Source organism: Pseudophryne corroboree, chromosome 3 (assembly GCF_028390025.1).
Source record: "Pseudophryne corroboree isolate aPseCor3 chromosome 3, aPseCor3.hap2, whole genome shotgun sequence".
In the NCBI taxonomy this organism is placed as follows: Eukaryota; Metazoa; Chordata; class Amphibia; order Anura; family Myobatrachidae; genus Pseudophryne; species Pseudophryne corroboree.
In genome coordinates, this window is record NC_086446.1 from 47,450,272 (window position 1) to 47,473,975 (window position 23,704).

The following is a 23,704-nucleotide window of genomic DNA, read 5'->3' on the forward strand; positions in this document are numbered from 1 at the left end:
GTCGCCCACGTAAACAGACAGGGTGGCACAAGAAGCAGGAGGGCAATGGCAGAAGCTGCAAGGATTCTTCGCTGGGCGGAAAATCATGTGATAGCACTGTCAGCAGTGTTCATTCCGGGAGTGGACAACTGGGAAGCAGACTTCCTCAGCAGGCACGACCTCCACCCGGGAGAGTGGGGACTTCATCCAGAAGTCTTCCACATGATTGTGAACCGTTGGGAAAAACCAAAGGTGGACATGATGGCGTCCCGCCTCAACAAAAAACTAGACAGGTATTGCGCCAGGTCAAGGGACCCTCAGGCAATAGCTGTGGACGCTCTGGTAACACCGTGGGTGTACCAGTCAGTGTATGTGTTCCCTCCTCTGCCTCTCATACCCAAGGTACTGAGAATTATAAGACGGAGAGGAGTAAGAACTATACTCGTGGCTCCGGATTGGCCAAGAAGGACTTGGTACCCGGAACTTCAAGAGATGCTCACAGAGGACCCGTGGCCTCTACCTCTAAGAAGGGACCTGCTCCAGCAAGGACCCTGTCTGTTCCAAGACTTACCGCGGCTGCGTTTGACGGCATGGCGGTTGAACGCCGGATCCTGAAGGAAAAAGGCATTCCGGATGAAGTCATCCCTACCCTGATCAAAGCCAGGAAGGATGTAACCGCAAGGCATTATCACCGTATTTGGCGTAAATATGTTGCGTGGTGCGAGGCCAGGAAGGCCCCTACAGAGGAATTTCAACTGGGTCGATTCCTGCATTTCCTGCAAACAGGAGTGTCTATGGGCCTAAAATTGGGGTCCATTAAGGTTCAAATTTCGGCCCTGTCGATTTTCTTCCAGAAAGAACTGGCTTCACTTCCTGAAGTTCAGACGTTTGTCAAGGGGGTGCTGCATATACAGCCTCCTTTTGTGCCTCCAGTGGCACCTTGGGATCTCAATGTAGTTTTGGGGTTCCTAAAATCACATTGGTTTGAACCACTCACCACTGTGGACTTAAAATATCTCACATGGAAAGTGGTAATGCTGTTGGCCCTGGCTTCGGCCAGGCGTGTGTTAGAATTGGCGGCTTTATCCTATAAAAGCCCTTACCTGATTTTTCATACGGACAGGGCAGAATTGAGGACTCGTCCTCAATTTCTCCCTAAGGTGGTTTCAGCGTTTCACCTGAACCAGCCTATTGTGGTACCTGCGGCTACTAGGGACTTGGAGGACTCCAAGTTGCTGGACGTAGTCAGGGCCCTGAAAATATATGTTCCAGGAAGGCTGGAGTCAGAAAATCTGACTCGCTGTTTATCCTGTATGCACCCAACAAGCTGGGTGCTCCTGCTTCTAAGCAGACTATTGCTCGTTGGATTTGTAGTACAATTCAGCTTGCACATTCTGTGGCAGGCCTGCCACAGCCAAAATCTGTAAAAGCCCATTCCACAAGGAAGGTGGGCTCATCTTGGGCGGCTGCCCGAGGGGTCTCGGCTTTACAACTTTGCCGAGCAGCTACTTGGTCAGGGGCAAACACGTTTGCTAAATTCTACAAATTTGATACCCTGGCTGAGGAGGACCTGGAGTTCTCTCATTCGGTGCTGCAGAGTCATCCGCACTCTCCCGCCCGTTTGGGAGCTTTGGTATAATCCCCATGGTCCTTACGGAGTTCCCAGCATCCACTAGGACGTCAGAGAAAATAAGAATTTACTTACCGATAATTCTATTTCTCGTAGTCCGTAGTGGATGCTGGGCGCCCATCCCAAGTGCGGATTGTCTGCAATACTTGTACATAGTTATTGTTAACTAAATCGGGTTATTGTTGTTGTGAGCCATCTTTCCAGAGGCTCCTCTGTTACCATGCTGTTAACTGGGTTCAGATCACAGGTTGTACGGTGTGGCTGGTATGAGTCTTACCCGGGATTCATGAATCCTTCCTTATTGTGTACGCTCGTCCGGGCACAGTATCCTAACTGAGGCTTGGAGGAGGGTCATAGGGGGAGGAGCCAGTGCACACCAGGTAGTCCTAAAGCTTTACTTTTGTGCCCAGTCTCCTGCGGAGCCGCTATTCCCCATGGTCCTTACGGAGTTCCCAGCATCCACTATGGACTACGAGAAATAGAATTATCGGTAAGTAAATTCTTATTTTTTCCATCCTGTCAGGGTGGACCTTCCAACTCATTAAAGATGTAAAGATGCTATGTGACTCAGAAAACAGTCTTGCCGGCTTTGCAATAGGAACATTTCTTCTTTGGTGTCCATACGACTCCACAGGGGCATCTTTGATTCAGTCCTACCTCCGGTCTCAGGTGACAGATTGGAGGTGCTGATGTGGACACCAAATCATCTGGGACTCCACTACACCACCAGGGCTACATTTACTGGCCCATGGCTTGTTTATTAGAGGCCAGGGGAACCTGTGGTTGATGTACATATAGGGGAGTTCAGCCCTCTTCCTGCGGCCCCTCCCCCAGCTCAGGGCGCCATTCCACTGCCGTCTTCCCACTGCTGAGTTGCTGCTCCACACCCTCACAGACCCACAGCAACCATTTTCTTCAGGAACTACAGGTCTCCGGGAACTCTGGGTCCAGTTTTTGTGTATACCTCTCCTTGGAGCCAGCTTATATAGCGATATATCCTACCGGCCATTGCGGTCTGTGTATTTGATTTCGTGTATTTTACAGTGTATTCTGCATTGTCTGTGACTTGTGCTAGCTCTGCTGTTTGTTTTGTTTCTCCTGTCAGCTTATACCTTTCCCTTTTGCTTCTCAAACAACCCTAAGAACAGGTATTTAGAGGTTAACATACTTAACAGCTACCAGTGTATGTGAAGGTTGTCACAGTACTGCAGTTGTAACACACTGCATAGTTCCATATTGTGTGTTATATTATCCCTGCAGCTATGTCTAGCAAATGCAAGAGTCAGAAGGAGGCTGCTGCACCTCTGTTGGTCTCATGCAGGTCCTGTTCAGCGGGTTTATCCCCTCGGGACATTGTACAGGATGGTTTATATACATCTTGCTATATCCCACCTAACCAGCAAGCTCCACCAGTGGGCTTTGTTCTCACAGCGCCTAATACAGATAGCTGATCGCCTGGCAACCCCCACAGAGGCCCCCCACGACACCCTCAGGTCCACTCTTCTACACCAGTGCACCCTGCTATGCCGGTCACAGCTCTGACCCCTCTCTGGGTAGACATGCTTTCTAACTCGCTACAAAGTCTACTACTTCTGCTGCCTTTCAGCAGGTGTTACAGGGTGACAGATCCTTGCCCACTAAAGCCACCAGGCGTGCTGTGCCATTCTCACAGTCTACGCAGCTTTCAGATTCTGCGGCATCCTCTGGTGAGGCAGACGTCTCTCTCCCTGAGTCCCCCCAGGGGATGAGGAGCACCAGTCTACCTTAGATGTATTTGCTCTGGTACGGGCCGTCAAATCTATTCTTCAAAAAGAAGAGGAGGAGCCCGCTCCTCAACCAAAGAAGGCGCTACTATTTAAGCGGCAGAAGGTAGTTAAAGCTGAATTTTTTCAGTCTGCGCATCCTACAGAACTCCTACGTGAAGCTTGGAATACCCCTGATAAAAAGTTTCAGCTGCTGAAGCACCTAGCTTTGTTTTACCCTGTTCCTCCAGCAACTGATTGTGCAGAGTGGTAGGTTCCCCCAGCTGTAGATTCCATGTTGCTTGTCTGGCGAAAACCTGTACTTTACCTATTCATTCCACATCTTCTTTAAAGGAGACTACGGATAGGAAGATTCAAGCCTGTCTCAAATCTGTTTATTCCCTTATAGGAGCTATTACTCGGCATGCTATGGCCGCTGCCTGGGTGGCCAAAGCCATTGAGAGTTGGGCAGGGGCTCTGGAAGAAAACCTTCCCTCTGACATTTCCTGGGACCTTAGGTACCACCTCATTTATATCAGGGACACTGCATCTTACCTCAGGGAAGCGGTTCTGGATACTGGTCTCCTGGCTTCCAGGGCATCTGCTACCTCGGTGGTAGCTTGCCACCTCCACTGGCTACACTCATGGAAAGCGGACACGGACTCCAAGAAGGCCCTGGAATTGCTGCCTTACACTGGAGATATCCTATTTGGAGCAGAGTTAGACAAAATCGTGGTTAATCTGACAGCCTCCAAGACTGCTTTCCTACCCTCAGCCTCTGCTCCGCTGTCCCAGACATCTACTTTTCGGTTCTTTCACCCAAAAGGCAAAGCTACAGGTTATTCCTTTCCCAGACAGTAAACTTCCACAAAGAACTCCAAGCCCAGAACCAAGTCTGACGACAAGCCTGCAGCCTGATGGGGCGGGCCTCCTCCTGGGAGAAACCAGGGTGGTAGACCGACTTCTTCAGTTCGCTCACTCATGGCGTCAGACCACCACAGACGCCTGAGTGCAAGAAGTAGTCTCACGGGTATGCTGTTTCATTCCAGAGATGCTACCCCTGAGCAATTCTTTTGCACAGGCCCCCATCAGACCCAAACAAAGCTGAGGTCCTTCATTCTACGCGCTCTGTGGGTCCTTCGTGAGCAGCCCGCTGTGGTGCGTCTGCCGAACAACTCTGCAAGGCGGCCACGTGGTCTTCTGTCCACTCCTTTCTCAGGTTCTATGTGTCTGATACATTTGCTTCACAGGATGCTTAATTCAGACATTAGAATTCTACTATCCGCTCAGGATCATCCCCTCCATTAAACACCTGCTTTGGGACATCCCCACTGTCTCCCCTGTGGATTCCTATAGAACCTGAAGAAGAAAAGGAGAGTTACGATAGACTTACTTTGTTAACTCTCTTTCTTTGAGGTCCACAGGGTGCGCACCCTGACACACTTGGCTTCTATGCATTCTTTTCTTGGTCACTGGTTCCCTTCTCTTGTCTGTGAGTGTGTTCTTGGGCTTGTTGACAAAACTGAGGAAGCCTGAGCTGGAGGCGGAGTACAGAGGGGAAGGCGCGGAGCATCCTGAGATGCCTAAATCTTTAACTGTTTGGTCCTTACCACCACCTACATCCCAATGTCTCCTCTGTGGACCCTATGGACCGCAAAGAAAGAGTTAACATAGTTAAGTCTACCTTAACTCTCCTTTTCTTCTAGTTCACTGGATCCTCCCATCTCCTGGATGTGGTTTGGGCTTAACAAATTTACATTGATTAAACTTCAAACGTAAAACAGATGGTAATCTTTTTCCCTGATGTGCCCATAAATGATGTTGGCCAGCATCAAAACAATCTGTTGCAAGATAGCTTACCGCTACGATGCTGCAGGTGTACGTGTCTGCTGAGAGGCTGGTAGCAGTGAACATCTGGGCTCACGCTACTTGTGCTGTAAGTGCTTAATGGGTGTTGCGGCACAGGGCCACTGTAACAACTGTGCAAGACATCAACCAGGTCACCTGTGCACACACATATAAAATTCTATTGGTTCGACACCTGTTCTTCAAGCAATTTTGGGCAATGACTGTTGCGTATGGCATTGCCAGAACACTCCCCTCCTCCTTAGGCTTGCTTTGGGAATTCCCAGAGTAAGCAGTGTCCCCCAGATAGGATGTAAGCAAAATCAGGATTTTTTCTACGCATAGTAAAATCTGTTTCCTGTTATATGTTCTGACGTGTTGTGTTTCACTTGTTCCTGTCCTTTTCGTTTTGCCGGATGTTTTCTCCATTCGAGCTATGAGAACTAAAAAACAAAAATGAAGTCTTGTTGGAGATGGGAGGTGAATATGTGATGGACCGTTAGTTTAGTAAGTTAAGCTGTTTAGTATCCGTTTTAATTGCCCATCCTCTATAGCCAGAGTTAGCTGTGCACCCTGGATGGATTGCCAGCAATTGATTATGTGGTGAGTACAAAACAATCCTGATTTTATAACCAACATCTATTTTTCTCAACAGAATTACAGGAAGATCTATCTGTTCATAATAAAGAATATATCCCTTGTGAAAAAGAAAATCTTCTACATCCTGACATTAAGGAGGAACCAGTCTCATGTGATGGAGAACTCAAACACACTGATATGTATACGCCCAAAGGTCACACACAGTATACATCTACTCATATTAAGGAGGAACCAGTCTCATGTGATGGAGGAGACCTCACACACACTGACATGTATACACCCACAGGTCATACACGGTATACATCGACTCATATTAAGGAGGAATTAATCTCATGTAATGGAGGAAATCTCACACACACTGACATGATGTATAAATCCATAGATCATACACAGTATACATCTACTCATGCTGAGGAGAAAGTATGGTCTTCCAAAAGTGAAACATGTATTAAGAACAGGTCCAGTCATCTTCGACACCAGAGGAAAAAAAGTCGACATACCAATAGAGACAAATCTTGGCCCTGCCCTGAATGTGGAAAAAGTCTTTCTAGTAAGGCATTGCTTAATAAGCATCAGAGAACTCACACAAGCGAGAAGCCATTTCCATGCTTGGAGTGTGACAAATGTTTCACATTAAAAACAAATCTTGTTAGACATCAGAGAACTCACACAGGTGAGAAGCCATTTCCATGTTCTGAGTGTGGGAAATGTTTTGCACAGAAATCAGATGTTGTTGCACATCAGAGAAGTCACACAGGTGAGAGGCCATTTCCATGCTCGGAGTGTGACAAATGTTTCACATTAAAAGCAAATCTTGTTATACATCAGAGAACTCACACAGGTGAGAAGCCATTTCCATGTTCTGACTGTGGGAAATGTTTTGCACAGAAATCATATGTTGTTGCACATCAGAGAAGTCACACAGGTGAGAAGCCATTTCCATGTTCTGAGTGTGGGAAGCGTTTTAGAGATAAAGCAAATCTTGCTGTGCATCAGCTAAGTCACACGGGCGAGAGGCCGTTTCCATGTTCTGAGTGTGGTAAACGTTTTATATGTAAATCAAAACTTACTGTGCATCAGATAACTCACACGGATGAAAGTCCATTTCCATGTTCTGAGTGTGGTAAACGTTTTATATGTAAATCAAATCTTGCAGTACATCAGAGAAGTCACACAGGTGAGAGGCCATTTCCATGCTCGGAGTGTGACAAATGTTTCACATTAAAAGGAAATCTTGTTAGACATCAGAGAACTCACACAGGTGAGAAGCCATTTCCATGTTCTGAGTGTGGGAAATGTTTTGCACAGAAATCAGATCTTGTTGCACATCAGAGAAGTCACACAGGTGAGAGGCCATTTCCGTGTTCTGAGTGTGGGAAGCGTTTTAGAGATAAAGCAAATCTTGCTTTGCATCAGCTAAGTCACACGGGTGAGAGGCCGTTTCCATGTTCTGAGTGTGGTAAACGTTTTATATGTAAATCAAAACTTACTGTGCATCAGATGAGTCACACGGATGAGAGGCCATTTCCATGTTCTGAGTGTGGTAAACGTTTTATATGTAAATCAAATCTTGCAGTGCATCAGATAAGTCACACAGGTGAGATGCCATTTAGATGCTCTGAGTGTGAAAAATGTTTTGCAAGGAAATCGGATCTTGTTCTGCATGAGAGATGTCACACAGGTGAGAAACCATTTCCATGTTTTGAGTGTGGGAAGCGGTTTAGATGTAAATCACATCTTGCTCGACATAAGAGAGGTCACACAGGTGAGAGGCCGTTCCCATGTTCTGAGTGTGGGAAGTATTTTGCAGAGAAAACACTTCTTGCTCTTCATCAAAGAAGTCATACAGGTGAGAAACCATTTCCATGTTCTGAGTGTGGGAAGCGGTTTACATGTAAATCACATCTTGTTAGACATCAGAGAGGTCACACAGGTGAGAGGCCATTTAGATGCTCTGAATGTGGGAAATGTTTCTCACAGAAATCACAGCTCCGTACACATCAGAGTAGTCACACAGAAAAGAAACTGTTTCCATGTTCTGAGTGTGGGAAATGTTTTTACACTACCTCAAGTCTGAAAAGTCATGTGAAGATTCATATAGGAGAGAAATTATTTTCCTGCTCCGAGTGTGGGAAATGTTTTATGCGCAAATCTGATCTTGTTAGACATGAGAGAAGTCACACAGGAGAGAAGCCATTTCCTTGTTCTGAGTGTGGGAAATGTTTTAACCGTAGCACACGTCTGAAAACACATCAGAAGATACACACAGGTGAGAGGCCATTTTCCTGCTCTGAGTGTGTGAAATGTTTTAGGCACAAATCCAATCTTGTTATACATGAGAGAACTCACACAGGTGAGAAACCATTTGCATGTTCTGCGTGTGGGAAATGTTTTATACAAAAAGCAAGTCTTGTTAAACATCAGAGAAGTCACACAGGTGAGAGGCCATTTCCATGTTCTGAGTGTGGGAAATGTTTTATACAAAAAGCAAGTCTTGTTAGACATGAGAGAAGTCACACAGGTGAGAGGCCATTTCCATGTTCTGAGTGTGGAAAATGTTTTAACCGTAGCTCAAATCTGAAAACACATCAGAAGATCCATACAGAGCGAAAACCATGATCTAGCTCTAAAAGTGGAAAAAATGTCAGTCCTAAGTCAAATCAGAAAGTACATAAACAAGTCACGCAGGAGAAAAACTATAATATTGTTCTGAATGTTGTAAATGGTTTTCCTTTATCGCAGTTTGAAAATCTGTACAGGAGAGAAGTCAATATCCTTATTGTGTATGTGGAAAATCTCCACAACCTACAGACTGACATTGGTTGGAAAAAGCATCAGAGATTTCACACAGCTGATCTAATCTGCAGCCATGAGAGCCCGGTACAGTTACCAGTATGGCTCCATTATGTGTAGTTTTATCCTCATGTAAATAATAATAAAATATACAGTGTGCGAATAAACAGTATGTGTGTTTGCAATAATTACATACTCTGGTGATAATTCATCTACAGAATGTGGAAAATGTTTTACTTATTTTTCAGCTCATCTTATTGATCAGAGATACCCCATATTCATGTTCCTAGTGGGGAATGTCCTGTGGGCAGAAAGTAACATGGATGTATGAGACACCTCACAGGTAGCGGGCATGTTCCTTACTATAGAGATAACCCATATTCATGTTCCTAGTGGTGAATGTCCTGTGGGCAGAAAGTAATCTATGGATGTATGAGATACCCCACAGGTAGCGGGCGTGTTCCTTACTATAGAGAGAACCCATATTCATGTTCCTAGTGGGCAGAAAGGAACCTATGGACGTATGAGACCTCACAGGTAGCGGGCGTGTTCTTTACTATAGAGATAACCCATTTATTTTTCATCTATTAGGGGGTCACTGGAGTACTCTTGGGATATGGACAGTGCGATAGCACGGATAGGCACATTTAAATGTGTAACCCTCCTTCCCCTCCATACTCCCAAGATGCCTCAGTGTTTTTTGTGCCTCATGGGATAGCATGTTCTGGATTGAACTCCAGACCTTTTATTTTAAATATTTAACCACAGCCCTTCCCAGCTTATTAAGAAGCTTGAGTCCGGGTCTGTGTGTGCTGCAACAGGCAGCAAAGGCTTGTCGGCACTTGCAGAGAAACCCCACCATAGTCCTTCATCAGCATAAGCCGATTCCAGCCTTGGCTGCAGGGACCAGGACAGCTTGGAGAGAAGCTCCGTCGGTGCCTCCAGACTCCGGCAGTACAGGAAGGTAATAAGCGGTGATCAGCTCACACTGCCACCGTTCCATGTGTACCAATGTTGTTTGTTTTAACCGTTGCATGTCAGCCGGAGATCTGTAAATGTGCACGGTGGTCTGCTCACGATGCTCCGTGAGGATGTAAGAGGTGGCATGGGGCGCCCAACTCACTCTCCCCACATGCAGTATATCACGGCGGACAGCTCACGCTGCCGCCACTCTGTGCAGGTCCCCACTATACACGGCTGCCTACACTGCTCTCCCAATGCCACCACTATGTGTGAGAGGGAGATTCAGTGGGACTGCTGCCCTACGCCGCCGCTTCCCCAGCCTGTTGCTATGAGCTCTGATTAGGAGGGGGAATTCTGCGCTCCGCTATGCTAGAGAGCCCTGCGCTGCTCATTTCCAGCCCGCCACCTGGTGAACGGGCATACAGTTCACGCTGCAGCCGCTTAGAATAACTGGCTTCCACTGAGTTGCTACCCGGTGCTTCCTACAGCTGTAACACAGTGTCTCTGCAATATGTGGTGGGGGGGGTGATATATTGGCAGCCCAAGCCAGCCAGGCAGTGTGCTTTATAGTAATTACGTGTAACTTTTAAGTTTGCAGTAATTCATATGCATTATGTAAGCAGGCGCCATTGACACTTGTAAGAGTTTGAGAGTGTGGGCTGGCTTCTCTATACCCCTCCTACCAGACTCAGTTTAGAAAATGTGCCTGGAGGAGCCTGTCACAGCTAGGGGAGCTCCTAGAGCTTCTTTATTAAAGTTTGTTTTTAGAGTTTATTATTTTACAGGGAGGCTGCTGGCAACAGCCTCCCTGCTTTGTGGGACTAAGGGGGGGAGTAGTGTCTGCTCTGCGGGGTCTGAGCCACTATCTCCGCTGACAGGACACTGAGCTCCTGAGGGGATAGATCGTTCCCCACCACAGGGGATCACTCACCCCAGCAGCATGCCGCCACCCCCTTACAGAGCTGAAGATCAGTGGCGAATGAGTCACCGACCCTCCTAGCAAGCGGGGGGCCGGTGTTAAGATGGCAACAGGGTAGGAGTGCAGTACTAACTGTGCTCCGGGGGCTCAGCGGTACTTAGTGCGGCGCTGGGATGGGCACCCTGAGCCAGTGCCTGAACCCTGCACTGGTCAGCAAGCCTGTCGGGATCCGTGGATCTCAACAAGCATTTTACCTCAGGCCAGTATAATCCTTGTGAAGACCGGGAAGCCAGCACTATTTTGGGGGCGGAGCTTCTCAGAGCGGACCCAGCAGCATTTCAGCGCCATTTTCCTGCCTGCACAGCGCTGTCCAGGAAGTGCAAGTCCCTCCACAGCAACTCCAGCTATCTCACGGTACTAGGGGGTTGTAGAAGGGGGGGGGGGCTGCAATAAGACTGTGTAACCTATTAAGGTGCACAGTCAGCGCTAGTAGGGGTCTCCCTTTACATTAAAAGCGCTATGTGTGGGTTGGCTCCAATCTCTGTCTCTCACCATTCTTGGGGGTGAAAGTCTGTCCTCTGTGTGTGTGGAGTGTCTGTGGTCGCCATTAAGCAATGTCCAGGGACTCTGTGTCATATGCTGCAGAAGATATGTCCTCAGGATGATTCCATGCCATGTAATCAGGATTGCACTGATTTAGCATGGATACCAGCAAGGGAGCCTGAGTGGTTATCCTCTATCAAAACTATGATTTCTCAGATTTCAAATAGGGTTGCACAAAATGAATCTGCAACTCAGGCTTTACAGAACTCTATGGCTGTTTGGCCCAGTTCTGGTACCTCAGGGCTCCCCGCTGTATATTCACATAAACGTGCTCTTGCGCAGATCATGCAGGATGATATGTATACCGATTCTGACACTACAGACGGGGATGTGTTGCGGGGGACAGCATCTCTTTGCTAAAGGGGTGCAGTCGATGATAGAGGCTATTAGAGATGTGTTGAATATTGCTGATACAACACCTGAGCAGGTTGAGGAGGCTTACTTCACTGAAAATAAGAAAGCCTCGCTAACCTTCCCTGCATCAAAGGAATGAAATGCTATTTTTGAAAAGGCTTGGGAAAACCCGGATAAAAAATTCCAGATACCTAAAAGGGTTTTGGTGGCATTTCCTTTCCCGGTAGAGGATAGGAAAAAATGTGAAAACCCACCTATTGTTGACGCGTCAGTATCCAGACTCTCAAAAAAGGTGGTTTTACCTGTTCCAGAATCTACTGCCTTGGAAGAGCCGGCTGATCGTAAAATTGATAATACGGTCAAATCCATGTACATTGCTTCTGGGGCAATACTACGTCCCACTATTGCCAGTGCTTGGATTGCAAAAGCTATAGTAAAGTGGTCAGGCACGTTACTTGAAGACTTGGATACTATGGAGAAATGGGATGTTGAATTGTTTTTAAGTAACATTCAGGATTCGGCAGGATTTCTGGTAGAATCCATGAAAGACCTGGGTTCCATGGCTGTGGGAATTTCTTCCATGTCTGTATCAGCTCGTCGAGGACTGTGGTTGCACCAGTGGTCTGCCGACGCTGAATCCAGGAGAAGTGTGGAGACCGTAGCCTACACAGGTCAGGCTCTCTTTGGGGAAGCGTTAGATGCGTGGATCGCTACGGCTGGTAAGTCACCTTTTCTTCCCTCAGCTACACCTGCTCCGAAGAAACCCTTTTTTAGCTACATCACAGCCCTTTTGGTCTACCAAGCCCAGATAGGCCAAGCCGTCCAACACCTTCTTTCGAGGAGGTCGGCCCAAGTCCTGCGGCTTTAGGTTCCTAGGAACAAAAACCTGCTTCAGGTACACCAAAGTCCTCCGCATAATGGTGGACTGCACGCCCCGGAGCTGGGGCCGGTGGGAGTGAGACTTAGGCATTTCAGTCATGTCTGGGTGTTATCCGGACTGGACCCCTGGGTGCAATATATTGTGTCTCGGGCACAGGCTGGAATTTCGGAATTTCAAAATCTCCCTCCACCAATTTTTCAAATCAGGCTTGCCAGCTCTGCTGGCGGACAGGACTGTCCTGCAAGAAGCTGTCAAGAAGTTGGTGGAGGCACATGTCATTGTGCCAGCACCACCTCATATGCAAAACAAAGGTTACTATTCGAACCTTTTCGTGGTACCGAAACCGGATGGTTCGGTCAGGCCCATTCTGAACTTAAAATCACTAAACCCCTTTCTGAGGGAGTTCAAGTTCAAAATGGAGTCAAGGGCAGTTATATCAGGTCTAGCAGAGGGGGAATTCCTGGTATCCCTGGATATAAAGGATGCGTACCTCCACATTCTGATTTGGCTGCCGCATCAAGCTTATCTTCGATTCGCACTGTTGGACTGTCATTTTTAGTTCCAGGCCCTGCCAATCGGCCTCTCCACAGCACCAAGTGTATTCACCAATGTGATGGTTGAAATGATGATACTCCTCCGCAGACAGGGGGTGAACATAATTCCATATCTGGACGATCTGCTGATAAAAGCATCGTCCAAGGAGCAGCTGTTATGGTCCATAGCTCTCATGACCCAGCTTCTCAGGGAACATGGCTGGATCCTGAATCTTCCAAAATCACATTTGGAACCAACCAGGAGGTTGTCGTTTCTAGGAATGATCCTTGACACGGAAGTGGAGAGGGTGTTTCTTCCAGAGGAAAAAGTGTTGGTGATACAAACAATGGTCCGGGATGTCCTGAAGCCAACCCGGGTGTCGGTTCATCAGTGCATTCGCCTTCTGGGAAAGATGGTGGCCTCTTACGAGGCCCTGCAGTACGGGAGGTTTCACGCTTGGTCCTTCCAACTGGATCTCCTGGACTAGTGGTCGGGATCCCATCTACACATGCACCATAGAATACGTCTGTCACCAAAGGCCAGGATTTCACCCCTCTGCCCTTTGGTGGCTGCAACTGCCTCACCTTCTGGAGGGCCGCAGGTTTGGGATTCAGGACTGGATTCTTCTAACCACGGATGCAAGTCTCCGGGGCTGGGGCGCAGTCACTCAAGGGGAAACCTTCCAAGGAAAGGTGGTCAAGTCTGGAAGCCGGCCTGCCGATAAACATTCTGGAACTAAGAGCCATCTACAACAGTCTTCTTCATTCGGCCCATGTTCTGAGAAATCGGGCCGTTCAAGTACAGTTGGACAATGTGACAACGGTGGCTTACATAAACCAACAGGGCGGAACGAAGAGCAGAGCTGCAATGTCAGAGGTAACAAGAATCATCCTCTGGGCAGAAAAACACGCGTTGGTGCTGTCAGCAATCTTCATACCGGGAGTAGACAACTGGTAAGTGGACTTCCTCAGCAGACACGATCTCCATCCGGAGGACTTCAAGGAGGTAACAGATCTTTAGGTCCTGGACTACCGAATTAGGTCATTGAATAGAGAATTCGTACACTAGATATATTCCATTTCTTTATACCAATTAACTCCATTTATAAGGAGTGTACCTATTGCTATCTTTTTTTCAATACTTCTCTCCCTCAGTGTACCAGCCTAATCTGAGACCTGGGAACTACCCATCATTCTCCACCTCTATGGTACAAAAATAGACATAACATACACCAACCTATACCATTAAATTTATACGGTAGGAGGGATCTCAGCTTTATAGGAGGACCAAAACTCAAACAAACAGATATATATTTAAATTTAATTATTACCTGAGTGTCCACCCACATAAGACCTAACAAGTGGGCTCTAGCACATATCAAACTGTCATAGATACAGAATTGCCCCTTGTGGCTAATTATTCTAACTGTGAGGTCAAAAGACCAGGGTATATGACACTTTATGAGGATTCTGAGGACTCCGCCCATTTGGGTATATAACAAGACACATAATTATACGTGAACGAGAGGAGCCCATAAGATCCCACTGATCCAATTACTGTTTCGCATCTTTAGGAGATTATATTGTGCCTGAGATCAAATACTGTATCTTAATATATAGGCCTTTTTCTCCTTCTATTTTTTGAAATATTTAGAGGAATTAGTCATTTCACATATAGCTATTTATTTTAATACACACTCATTCTTTGTGTTCACATGTCTAACATTTTTTAAAAACTCAATTTTCGCTTTTTATGAATACTTCTTATTCAGTATACCAATAAAAGTTATATTTTAGCTACTGTATAATTTTTTGTGCACCACATTGAGGACACTTTCCTTCTTCTTTTGAACTCTGATTGTATTCTTTGTGTCCGTGGTAGCACCCCCCACTTCTCAATAATTTTGGAATACAATTAAATCAATTATTTTCCTGGGGGTCTTGACATTAACACATTTATATGTACTTTGGCTTGTGCGCCCTTATCCTTAGTAGTCTTTGGGGCATACCCCAGATCGACATGATGGCCTCTTGTCTCAACAAGAAGCTTCGGTGGTATTGTTCCAGGTCGAGGGACCCGCAAGCAGTGGTGGTGGACACCCTAGTGGGTGTTCCAGTCGGTGTATGTGTTTCCTCCACTTCCACTCATCCCAAGAGTTCTAAAGCTCATAAGGAGAACAAGGGTTCAAGCGACCCTCATTGTTCCGGACTGGCCAAGAAGGTCTTGGTACGCATATCTTCTAGATCTACTGTAAGAAGAGCAGAGACCTCTTCCTCTTCGGGAGGACCTGCTGCAGCAGGGGCCGTTCGCCTATCAAGACTTACTGCAGCTACGTTTTACGCCATGGAGGTTGAACGCCTGATACTAGTGCGAAAGGGCATTCCGAACAAGGTTATTCCTACCCTGATACAGGCTAGGAAAGGAGTAACGTCTAAACATTACCATCGAATTTGGAAAAAATATGTATCTTGGTGTGAGTCAAAAAAATTTCTTGTGGTGGAGTTTCAACTGGGACGGTTTCTCCTCTTCCGATAAGCCGGTGTGGATAAGGGCCTGAGGCTGGGATCTGTGAAGGTCCAGATTACGGCCCTATCCATTTTCTTCCAGAAACAGTTGACTGCCCTCCCTGAGGTTTACACCTTTTTGAAGGGCGTTCTGCACATCCAACCTCCCTTTACATAGTAACTTATAGGCCCTACACACATGCCGATATTCTGAAAGATATGAACGATCTCGTTCATAAATGAACGAGAACTCGTTCATATCTTTCAGTGTGGAGACTCCAGCGATGAACGATGCGCGGCCCCGCGCTCGTTCATCGCTGATCTCCCGTCGGCTGTGCATGCAGGCCAATATGGACGATCTCGTCCATATTTGCCTGCACTTCAATGCAGCCGGGTGACGGGGGGAGTGAAGAAACTTCACTCCCCCCGTCACTGCCCCCTCGCCGCCGGGTTGCTCGTCAGCCGTATCGGCCGTCGGGCACCTCGGCGGCGCATCGCCGAGTGTGTAGGGCCCCATAGTATCTGAGGTTGAAAAAAGACAATTGTCCATCGAGTTCAACCTATTTGTGGTCTCCTATGCATGATGATTTGACTAAAATTTCTGACTGATGCTGCTGTCAGTCGTTGCATTTTATCCCTATTTATAGTAACTATAATGCATGACTATGCACCATACCCCTGGATATCCTTATCCATTAGGAATTTATCTAACCCAGGGGTTCTCAAACTCGGTCCTCAGGACCCCACACAGTGCATGTTTTGCAGGTAACCCAGCAGGTGCACAGGTGTATTAATTACTCACTGACACATTTTAAAAGGACCACAGGTGGAGCTAAGTATTTCACTTGTGATTCTGTGAGGAGACCTGCAAAACATGCACTGTGTGGGGTCCTGAGGACCGAATTTGAGAACCTGTGATCTAACCCATTCTTAAAGGTGTTGACAGATTCCGCCATTACAACTCCCTCGGGCAGGGAATTCCAAACACGTATTGTCCTTACCGTGAAAAAGCCTTTACGCCGTATTGTGCGGAATCTCCTCTCCTCTAACCTGAGCGAGTGTCCACGAGTCCTCTGTGTTGATCTAACCAAAAACAGGTCCCTTTGTACCGCCTACGGCGCCTTGGGACCTTTACGTGGTGATGCAGTTCCTCCAATCAAACTGGTTCGAGCCTCTACAGGAGGTTGAGGTCATATTTCTTACATGGAAGGCTGTCACTTTGTTGGCCTTAGCTTCTGCTAGATGTGTGTCGGAGTTGGGGGCTTTGTCCTGTAAAAGCCCATACTTGATCTTCCACGAAGATAGAGCTGAGCTCCAGACACATCAGCAGTTTCTTCTGAAGGTTGTGTCGGCATTTCATATCAAACAACGTTTTGTGGTGCCAGTGGCTACTGACTCCTCAATTTCATCAAAGTCCTTGGATGTTGCAAGGGCTCTGAAAATCTATGTGAAGAGGACTGCTTGTCACAGAAAATCGGACTCTCTGTCCTGTATGATCCCAATAAAATTGGGTGTCCTGCTTCTAAGCAGACGATCTTTCGCTGGATATTTTTCACTATCCAGCATGCGTATTCTACTGCAGGATTGCCATGTCCTATGACTGCCAAGGCCCACTCTACTCGTAAGGTGGGGTCTTCCTGGGCGGCTGCCCGGGGTGTCTCAACTTTACAACTTTGCCGAGCTGCAACTTGGTCTGGGTCGAATACGTTTGCAAAGTTCTACAAGTTCGATACTTTGGCCTCTGATGATTTGAAGTTCAGTCAATCAGTTCTGCAGGAGCCTTTGCGCTCTCCCTCCCTGGGAGCTTTGGTACATCCCCATGGTACTAATGTGGACCCCAGTATCCCCTAGGACCTAAGAGATAATAGGATTTTGGTTACCTACCGGTAAATCCTTTTCTCGTAGTCCGTAGAGGATGCTGGGCGCCCGGCCAGCGCTTCATTTTTTCCTGCTATCGTTATTTGGTTCAGTACAACTTCGTTTTAGTAGAGTACTGCATTGTTACTTGGTAAGTAATGTTTCAGCAGTTGCTGAGTTTTCAAGCTAAGTTAACTTGATGTGCCTTGTATGTGTGAGCTGGTATGAATCTCGCCACTATCTGTGTAAAATCCTTCTCTCGAAGATGTCCGTCTCCTCTGGCACAGTTTCTAAACTGAGTCTGGTAGGAGGGGCATAGAGGAAGGAGCCAGCCCACACTCTCAAACTCTTAAAGTTCCAATGGCTCCTGGTGGACTCGTCTATACCCCATGGTACTAATGTGCATCCCAGCATCTTCTATGGACTACGAGAAAAGGATTTACTGGTAAGTAACCAAAATCCTATTTACGGTCTGTGAGCAAAGCAGTTTGTCTGCAATAACCGTGATAGTGCGTTATGTGAACGATGAGGTGTGATGGCTGATTTGAAGTCAGAGTTGTCAGCTGCACGGGACGAACGTCTGGCGGCTAAGTGATTCCTTGGTGTTACATTCAAACAGTTCAATGCCACACCTAATGTCTCTGGAAGAAAGGCCAGGGTCAGATAGTGAGGTCACTCAGGGCCCGGGCATTGATGATCTCATCAGAGCGCTACGCCAGTTGCTAGATTTCACTAACGCATTGTTTGCTAAGAGACCAAGGTTGATTGTGTGTTTCCTTATTCAGATTCTCTTAATAAGCAGTTGGCGTAAGCATAAAAAAAATCCAGGTAAACGTTTTTCTACGCCACAGCGATTTCCAGGTTATGTCAACTAAATGAGAAAATGCGCCGCCAGTGGATTATTCAGTTTCAAAACTGTCAAACTTAACTCTTCCAGTCCCAGCTGCAACAACGCTAAAACACCTGTCGGAGCGTAAGCTGGAGGCCATGTTAAAATCCATGTATACAGCAGGAGTGTTGCTTAGACCTGCTTTAGTTGGAATTTGGGTTAACAAGGCAGTGGTTACATAGGCAAAATAACTCCGGTTAGGCCTACAACAGCGTCTTTCCTCATACCAGGATATACGTTTCGTCAATCACATTTGACAATCAGCTGAGTAATTAGATACGGCTAATACAGATGTCGGACAGGTAGTACTCTGCTTTCAGCTTCCCTAATTACGGCCCGACAGGCGCTTTGGCAGTCCGAGGCTGAGTCAAAACGAAGAATAGAAGCGTTGCCTTATTCTGGCGATATGTGATTTGGTCCTGCATTGGACAAATGGATTTCTCAGGCTACTGGGGGAAAGTCTGTTTTCCTACTATTGCCCGCACCTATTCCTAAAAGACCATGGCCCTCATTCCGAGTTGTTCGCTCGCAAGGCGAATGTAGCAGAGTTACACACGCTAAGCCGCCGCCTACTGGGAGTGAATCTTAGCTTCTTAAAATTGCGACCGACGTAGGCGCAATATTGCGATTACAAACGAGATAGCAGTTTCTGAGTAGCTTCAGACTTACTCTGCCTGTGCGATCAGTTCAGTGCTTTTCGTTCCTGGCTGACGTCATAAACACACCCAGCGTTCGCCCAGGCACTCCCACCGTTTCTCCGGCCACTCCTGCGTTTTTTCCGGAAACGGTAGCGTTTCCTGCCACACGCCCCTAAAACGCCGTGCATCCGCCCAGTAACACCCATTTCCAGTCAATCACAATGCGAACGTCGGAGCGATGAAAATGCCGTGAGTAAACTTACTTTCTTCATAGTAAAGTTACTTGGCGCAGTCGCAGTGCGAACATTGCGCATGCGCACTAAGAGAATTCTCACTGCGATGCGATGAAAAACTCCGAGCGAACAACTCGGAATGAGGGCCCATATGTTAGACTAGCGTTCAAATCTTTTAGACCTCAGTCCTTTTGAGGCTGGGCTCAAGGAACAACCGTACAGAGAAGACGTGGTAGAGGACGTGGTTTTCAACTAACCACTAACCGTTGTCAAGACACAAAGCCAGCTGAAAACCAGTGGCAGGACGGGCTTCCAGCCCATTCCGGATCTTCAGTTGTGGGAGCACGCCTTCAAACATTTCACTTGGCGTGGTATCAGATGTCCACAGATGGGTGGACCCACAATTTCTCTGACGTCCTGGTGGATGCTGGGAACTCCGTAAGGACCATGGGGAATAGCGGCTCCGCAGGAGACTGGGCACAAAAGTAAAGCTTTAGGACTACCTGGTGTGCACTGGCTCCTCCCCCTATGACCCTCCTTCAAGCCTCAGTTAGATTTTTGTGCCCGGCCGAGAAGGGTGCACACTAGGGGCTCTCCTGAGCTTCTTAGTGAAAAGTTTAGTTTTAGGTTTTTTATTTTCAGTGAGACCTGCTGGCAACAGGCTCACTGCATCGAGGGACTAAGGGGAGAAGAAGCGAACTCACCTGCGTGCAGAGTGGATTGGGCTTCTTAGGCTACTGGACACCATTAGCTCCAGAGGGACCGAACACAGGCCCAGCCTCGGAGCTCGGTCCCGGAGCCGCGCCGCCGGCCCCCTTACAGAGCCAGAAGCAAGAAAAGGTCCGGAAAAATCGGCGGCAGAAGACATCAGTCTTCAACAAGGTAGCGCACAGCACTGCAGCTGTGCGCCATTGTTACTCAGGCACACTTCACACTCCGGTCACTGAGGGTGCAGGGCGCTAGGGGGGGGCGCCCTGAGCAGCAATGTAAACACCTTGGCTGGCATAAATACACCACATATAACCCCCAGGGCTATATGGGTGTATTTTAACCCCTGTCAGAACCTAAAAAGCGGGAGAAAAGGCCCCCGAGAAGGGGGCGGAGCCTATCTCCTCAGCACACGGGCGCCATTTTCTCTCACAGCTCCATTGGAGGGAAGCTCCCTGGCTCTCCCCTGCAGTTACTACACTACAGAAAGGGGTTAAAAAAGAGAGGGGGGCACTAATTAGGCGCAGTATAACAATACAGCAGCTATAAGGGGAGAAACACTTATATAAGGTTATCCCTGTATAGCGCTCTGGTGTGTGCTGGCATACTCTCCCTCTGTCTCCCCAAAGGGCTAGTGGGGTCCTGTCCTCTATCAGAGCATTCCCTGTGTGTGTGCTGTGTGTCGGTACGTTGTGTCGACATGTATGAGGAGGAAAATGAGGTGGAGGCGGAGCAATTGCCTGTAACAGAGATGTCACCCCCTAGGGAGTCGACACCTGAGTGGATGAGCTTATGGAAGGAATTATGTGACAGTGTCAGCTCTTTACAAAAGATTGATGACATGAGACAGCCGGCGACTCAGTCTGTGCCTGTCCAGGTGTCTCAAAAGCCATCTGGGGCTCTAAAACGCCCGTTACCGCAGATGGCAGATACAGACGCCGACACGGATACTGACTCCAGTGTCGACGATTAAGAGACGAATGTGACTTCCAGTAGGGCCACACGTTACATGATTGAGGCTATGGAAAATGTTTTTACACATTTCTGATAATACCAGTACCGCTAAAAAGGGTATTATGTTGGGTGAGAAAAAACTGCCTGTAGTTTTTCCTGCATCTGAGGAATTAAATGAAGTGTGTGATGATGCGTGGGTTTCCCCCGATAAAAAACTGATAATTCCTAAAAAGTTATTGGCATCATACCCATCCCCGCCAGAGGATAGGGCACGTTGGGAAACACCCCTTAGGGTGAATAAAGCGCTCACACGCTTGTCTAAATAGGTGGCACTACCGTCCCCGGATACGGCCGCCCTTAAGGAACCTACTGACAGAAAGCAGTAAAATATCCTAAAATGTATATACACTCACACGGGTGTGATACTGCGACCAGCAATCGCCTCAGCCTGGATGTGCAGTGCTGGGGTGGCTTGGTCGGATTCCCTGACTGACAATATTGATACCCTAGATAGGGACAGTATATTACTAACTATAGAGCATTTAAAAGATGCATTTCTATATATGCGTGATACACAGAGGGATATTTGCCGACTGGCATCAAGAGTAAGTGCGCTGTCCATTTCTGCCAGAAGAAGGTTATGGACAAGACAGTGGTCAGGTGATGCTGATTCCAAAAGGCATATGGAAGTATCGCCTTATAAAAGGGAGGAGTTATTTGGGGTAGGTCTAACAGACCTGGTGGCCACGGCAACGGCTGGAAAATCCACATTTTTACCCCAGGTAGCTTCTCAACCTAAGAAGACGCCGTATTATCAGGCGCAGTCCTTTCGGCCCCATAAAGCGGGCAAAAGGCGCCTCATTTCTGCCCCGTGGCAGAGGGAGAGGAAAAAGGCTGCAGCAAACAGCCAATTCCCCCCCCCCAAAAAAAGCCCTCTCCCGCCTCCGCAAAGTCCTCAGCATGACGCTGGGGCTTTACAAGCGGTCTCAGGCACGGTGGGGGCCCGTCTCAAGAAATTCGAGACATCTTCCCCTCGCCGTTTCATAAAGTCTGCTTACCGACGTCTCCCTCAGACAGGGAGACAGTATTGCAAACCATTCACAGGCTGTATTCCCAGCAGGTGATAATCAAGGTACCCCTCCTGCAACAGGGAAAGGGGTACTATTCCACACTATTTGTGGTACCGAAGCCGGACGGCTCGGTGAGACCAATTTTAAATCTAAAATCCTTGAACACTTACATACAAAGGTTCAAATTCAAGATAGAGTCACTCAGAGCAGTGATTGCAAACCTGGAAGAAGGGGACTATATGGTCTCTCTGGACATCAAAGATGCTTACCTACATGTCCCAATTTACCCTTCTCCAAGGGTACCTCAGGTTTGTGGTACAGAACTGTCACTATCAGTTTCAAACGCTGCCGTTTGGATTGTCCACGGCACCACGGGTCTTTACCAAGGTAATGGCCGAAATGATGATACTCCTTCGAAAGAAGGGAGTTTTTAGTTATCCCTTACTTGGACGATCTCCTGATAAGGGCAAGATCCAGGGAACAGTTGGAAGTCGGGGTAGCACTATCTCAGATAGTGCTGCGGTAGCACGGTTGGATTCTCAATATTCCAAAATCGCAGCTGATCCTGACGACACGCCTTCTATTCCTAGGGATGATCCTGGACACAGTCCAGAAAAAGGTGTTTTCTCCCGGAGGAGAAAGCCAGGGAGTTATCCGAACTAGTCAGAAACCTCCTAAAACCAGGCCAAGTGTCAGTGCATCAGTGCACAAGGGTCCTGGGAAAAATGTTGGCTTTCTACGAAGCAATTCCATTCGGCAGATTCCACGCAAGAACTTTCCAGTGGGACCTGCTGGACAAATGGTCCGGATCGCATCTTCAGATGCATCAGCGGATAACCCTGTCACCAAAGACAAGGGTGTCTCTCCTGTGGTGGCTGCAGAGTGCTCATCTTCTAGAGGGCCGCAGATTCGGCATTCAGGACTGGGTCCTGGTGACCACGGATGCCAGCTTGCGAGGCTGGAGAGCAGTCACACAGGGAAGAAATTTCCAGGGCTTGTGGTCAAGCCTGGAGACATCACTTCACATAAAATTTTTGGAGCTAAGGGCCATTTACAATGCCCTAAGCCAAGCAAGACCTCTGCTTCAGGGTCAGCCGGTGCTGATCCAGTCGGACAACATCACGGCAGTCGCCCACGTAAACAGACAGGGCAGCACAAGAAGCAGGAGGGCAATGGCAGAAGCTGCAAGGATTTTTCGCTGGGCGGAAAATCATGTGATAGCACTGTCAGCAGTGTTCATTCCGGGAGTGGACAACTGGGAAGCAGACTTCCTCAGCAGGCACGACCTCCACCCGGGAGAGTAGGGACTTCACCCAGAAGTCTTCCACATGATTGTAAACCATTAGGAAAAACCAAAGGTGGACATGATGGCGTCCCGCCTAAACAAAAAATTGGACAGGTATTGCGCCAGGTCAAGGGACCCTCAGGCAATAGCTGTGGACGCTCTGGTAACACCGTGGGTGTACCAGTCAGTGTATGTGTTCCCTCCTCTTCCTCTCATACCAAAAGTACTGAGAATTATAAGACGGAGGGGAGTAAGAACTATACTCCTGGCTCCGGATTGGCCAAGAAGGACTTGGTACCCGGAACTTCAAGAGATACTCACGGAGGACCCGTGGCCTCTACCTCTAAGAAGGGACCTGCTCCAGCAAGGACCCTGTCTATTCCAAGACTTACCGCGGCTGCGTTTGACGGCAGGGCGGTTGAACGCCGGATCCTGAAGGAAAAAGGCATTCCGGATGAAGTCATCCCTACCCTGATCAAGCCAGGAAGGATGTAACCGCAAAGCATTATCACCGCATTTGGCGAAAATATGTTGCGGGGTGCGAGGCCAGTAAGGCCCCGATGGAGGAATTTTCAACTAGGTCAATTCCTGCATTTCCTGTAAACAGGAGTGTCTATGGGCCTAAAATTGGGGTCCATTAAGGTTCAAATTTCGGCCCTGTCAATTTTCTTCCAGAAAGAACTAGCTTCAGTTCCTGAAGTTCAGACGTTTGTAAAAGGGGTAC

The 23,704-nt window shown here is 47.7% G+C and overlaps 1 protein-coding gene across 2 annotated transcripts in view; it reads left to right on the forward strand.

Annotated features, from left to right (window-relative positions):
• The window catches only part of LOC135054678 (oocyte zinc finger protein XlCOF6-like), a 58,668-nt gene extending 49,910 nt beyond the window's left edge, over window positions 1-8,758 (forward strand). For both annotated transcript variants that reach the window (XM_063957932.1, XM_063957931.1), the window contains one exon: window positions 5,852-8,758. In XM_063957932.1, coding sequence (XP_063814002.1) covers window positions 5,852-8,415 — 2,564 coding nt within the window. In that variant the 3' untranslated portion in view covers window positions 8,416-8,758. The remainder of the gene's footprint in view (window positions 1-5,851) is intronic.
• The last annotated feature ends 14,946 nt before the right edge of the window (window positions 8,759-23,704 follow it).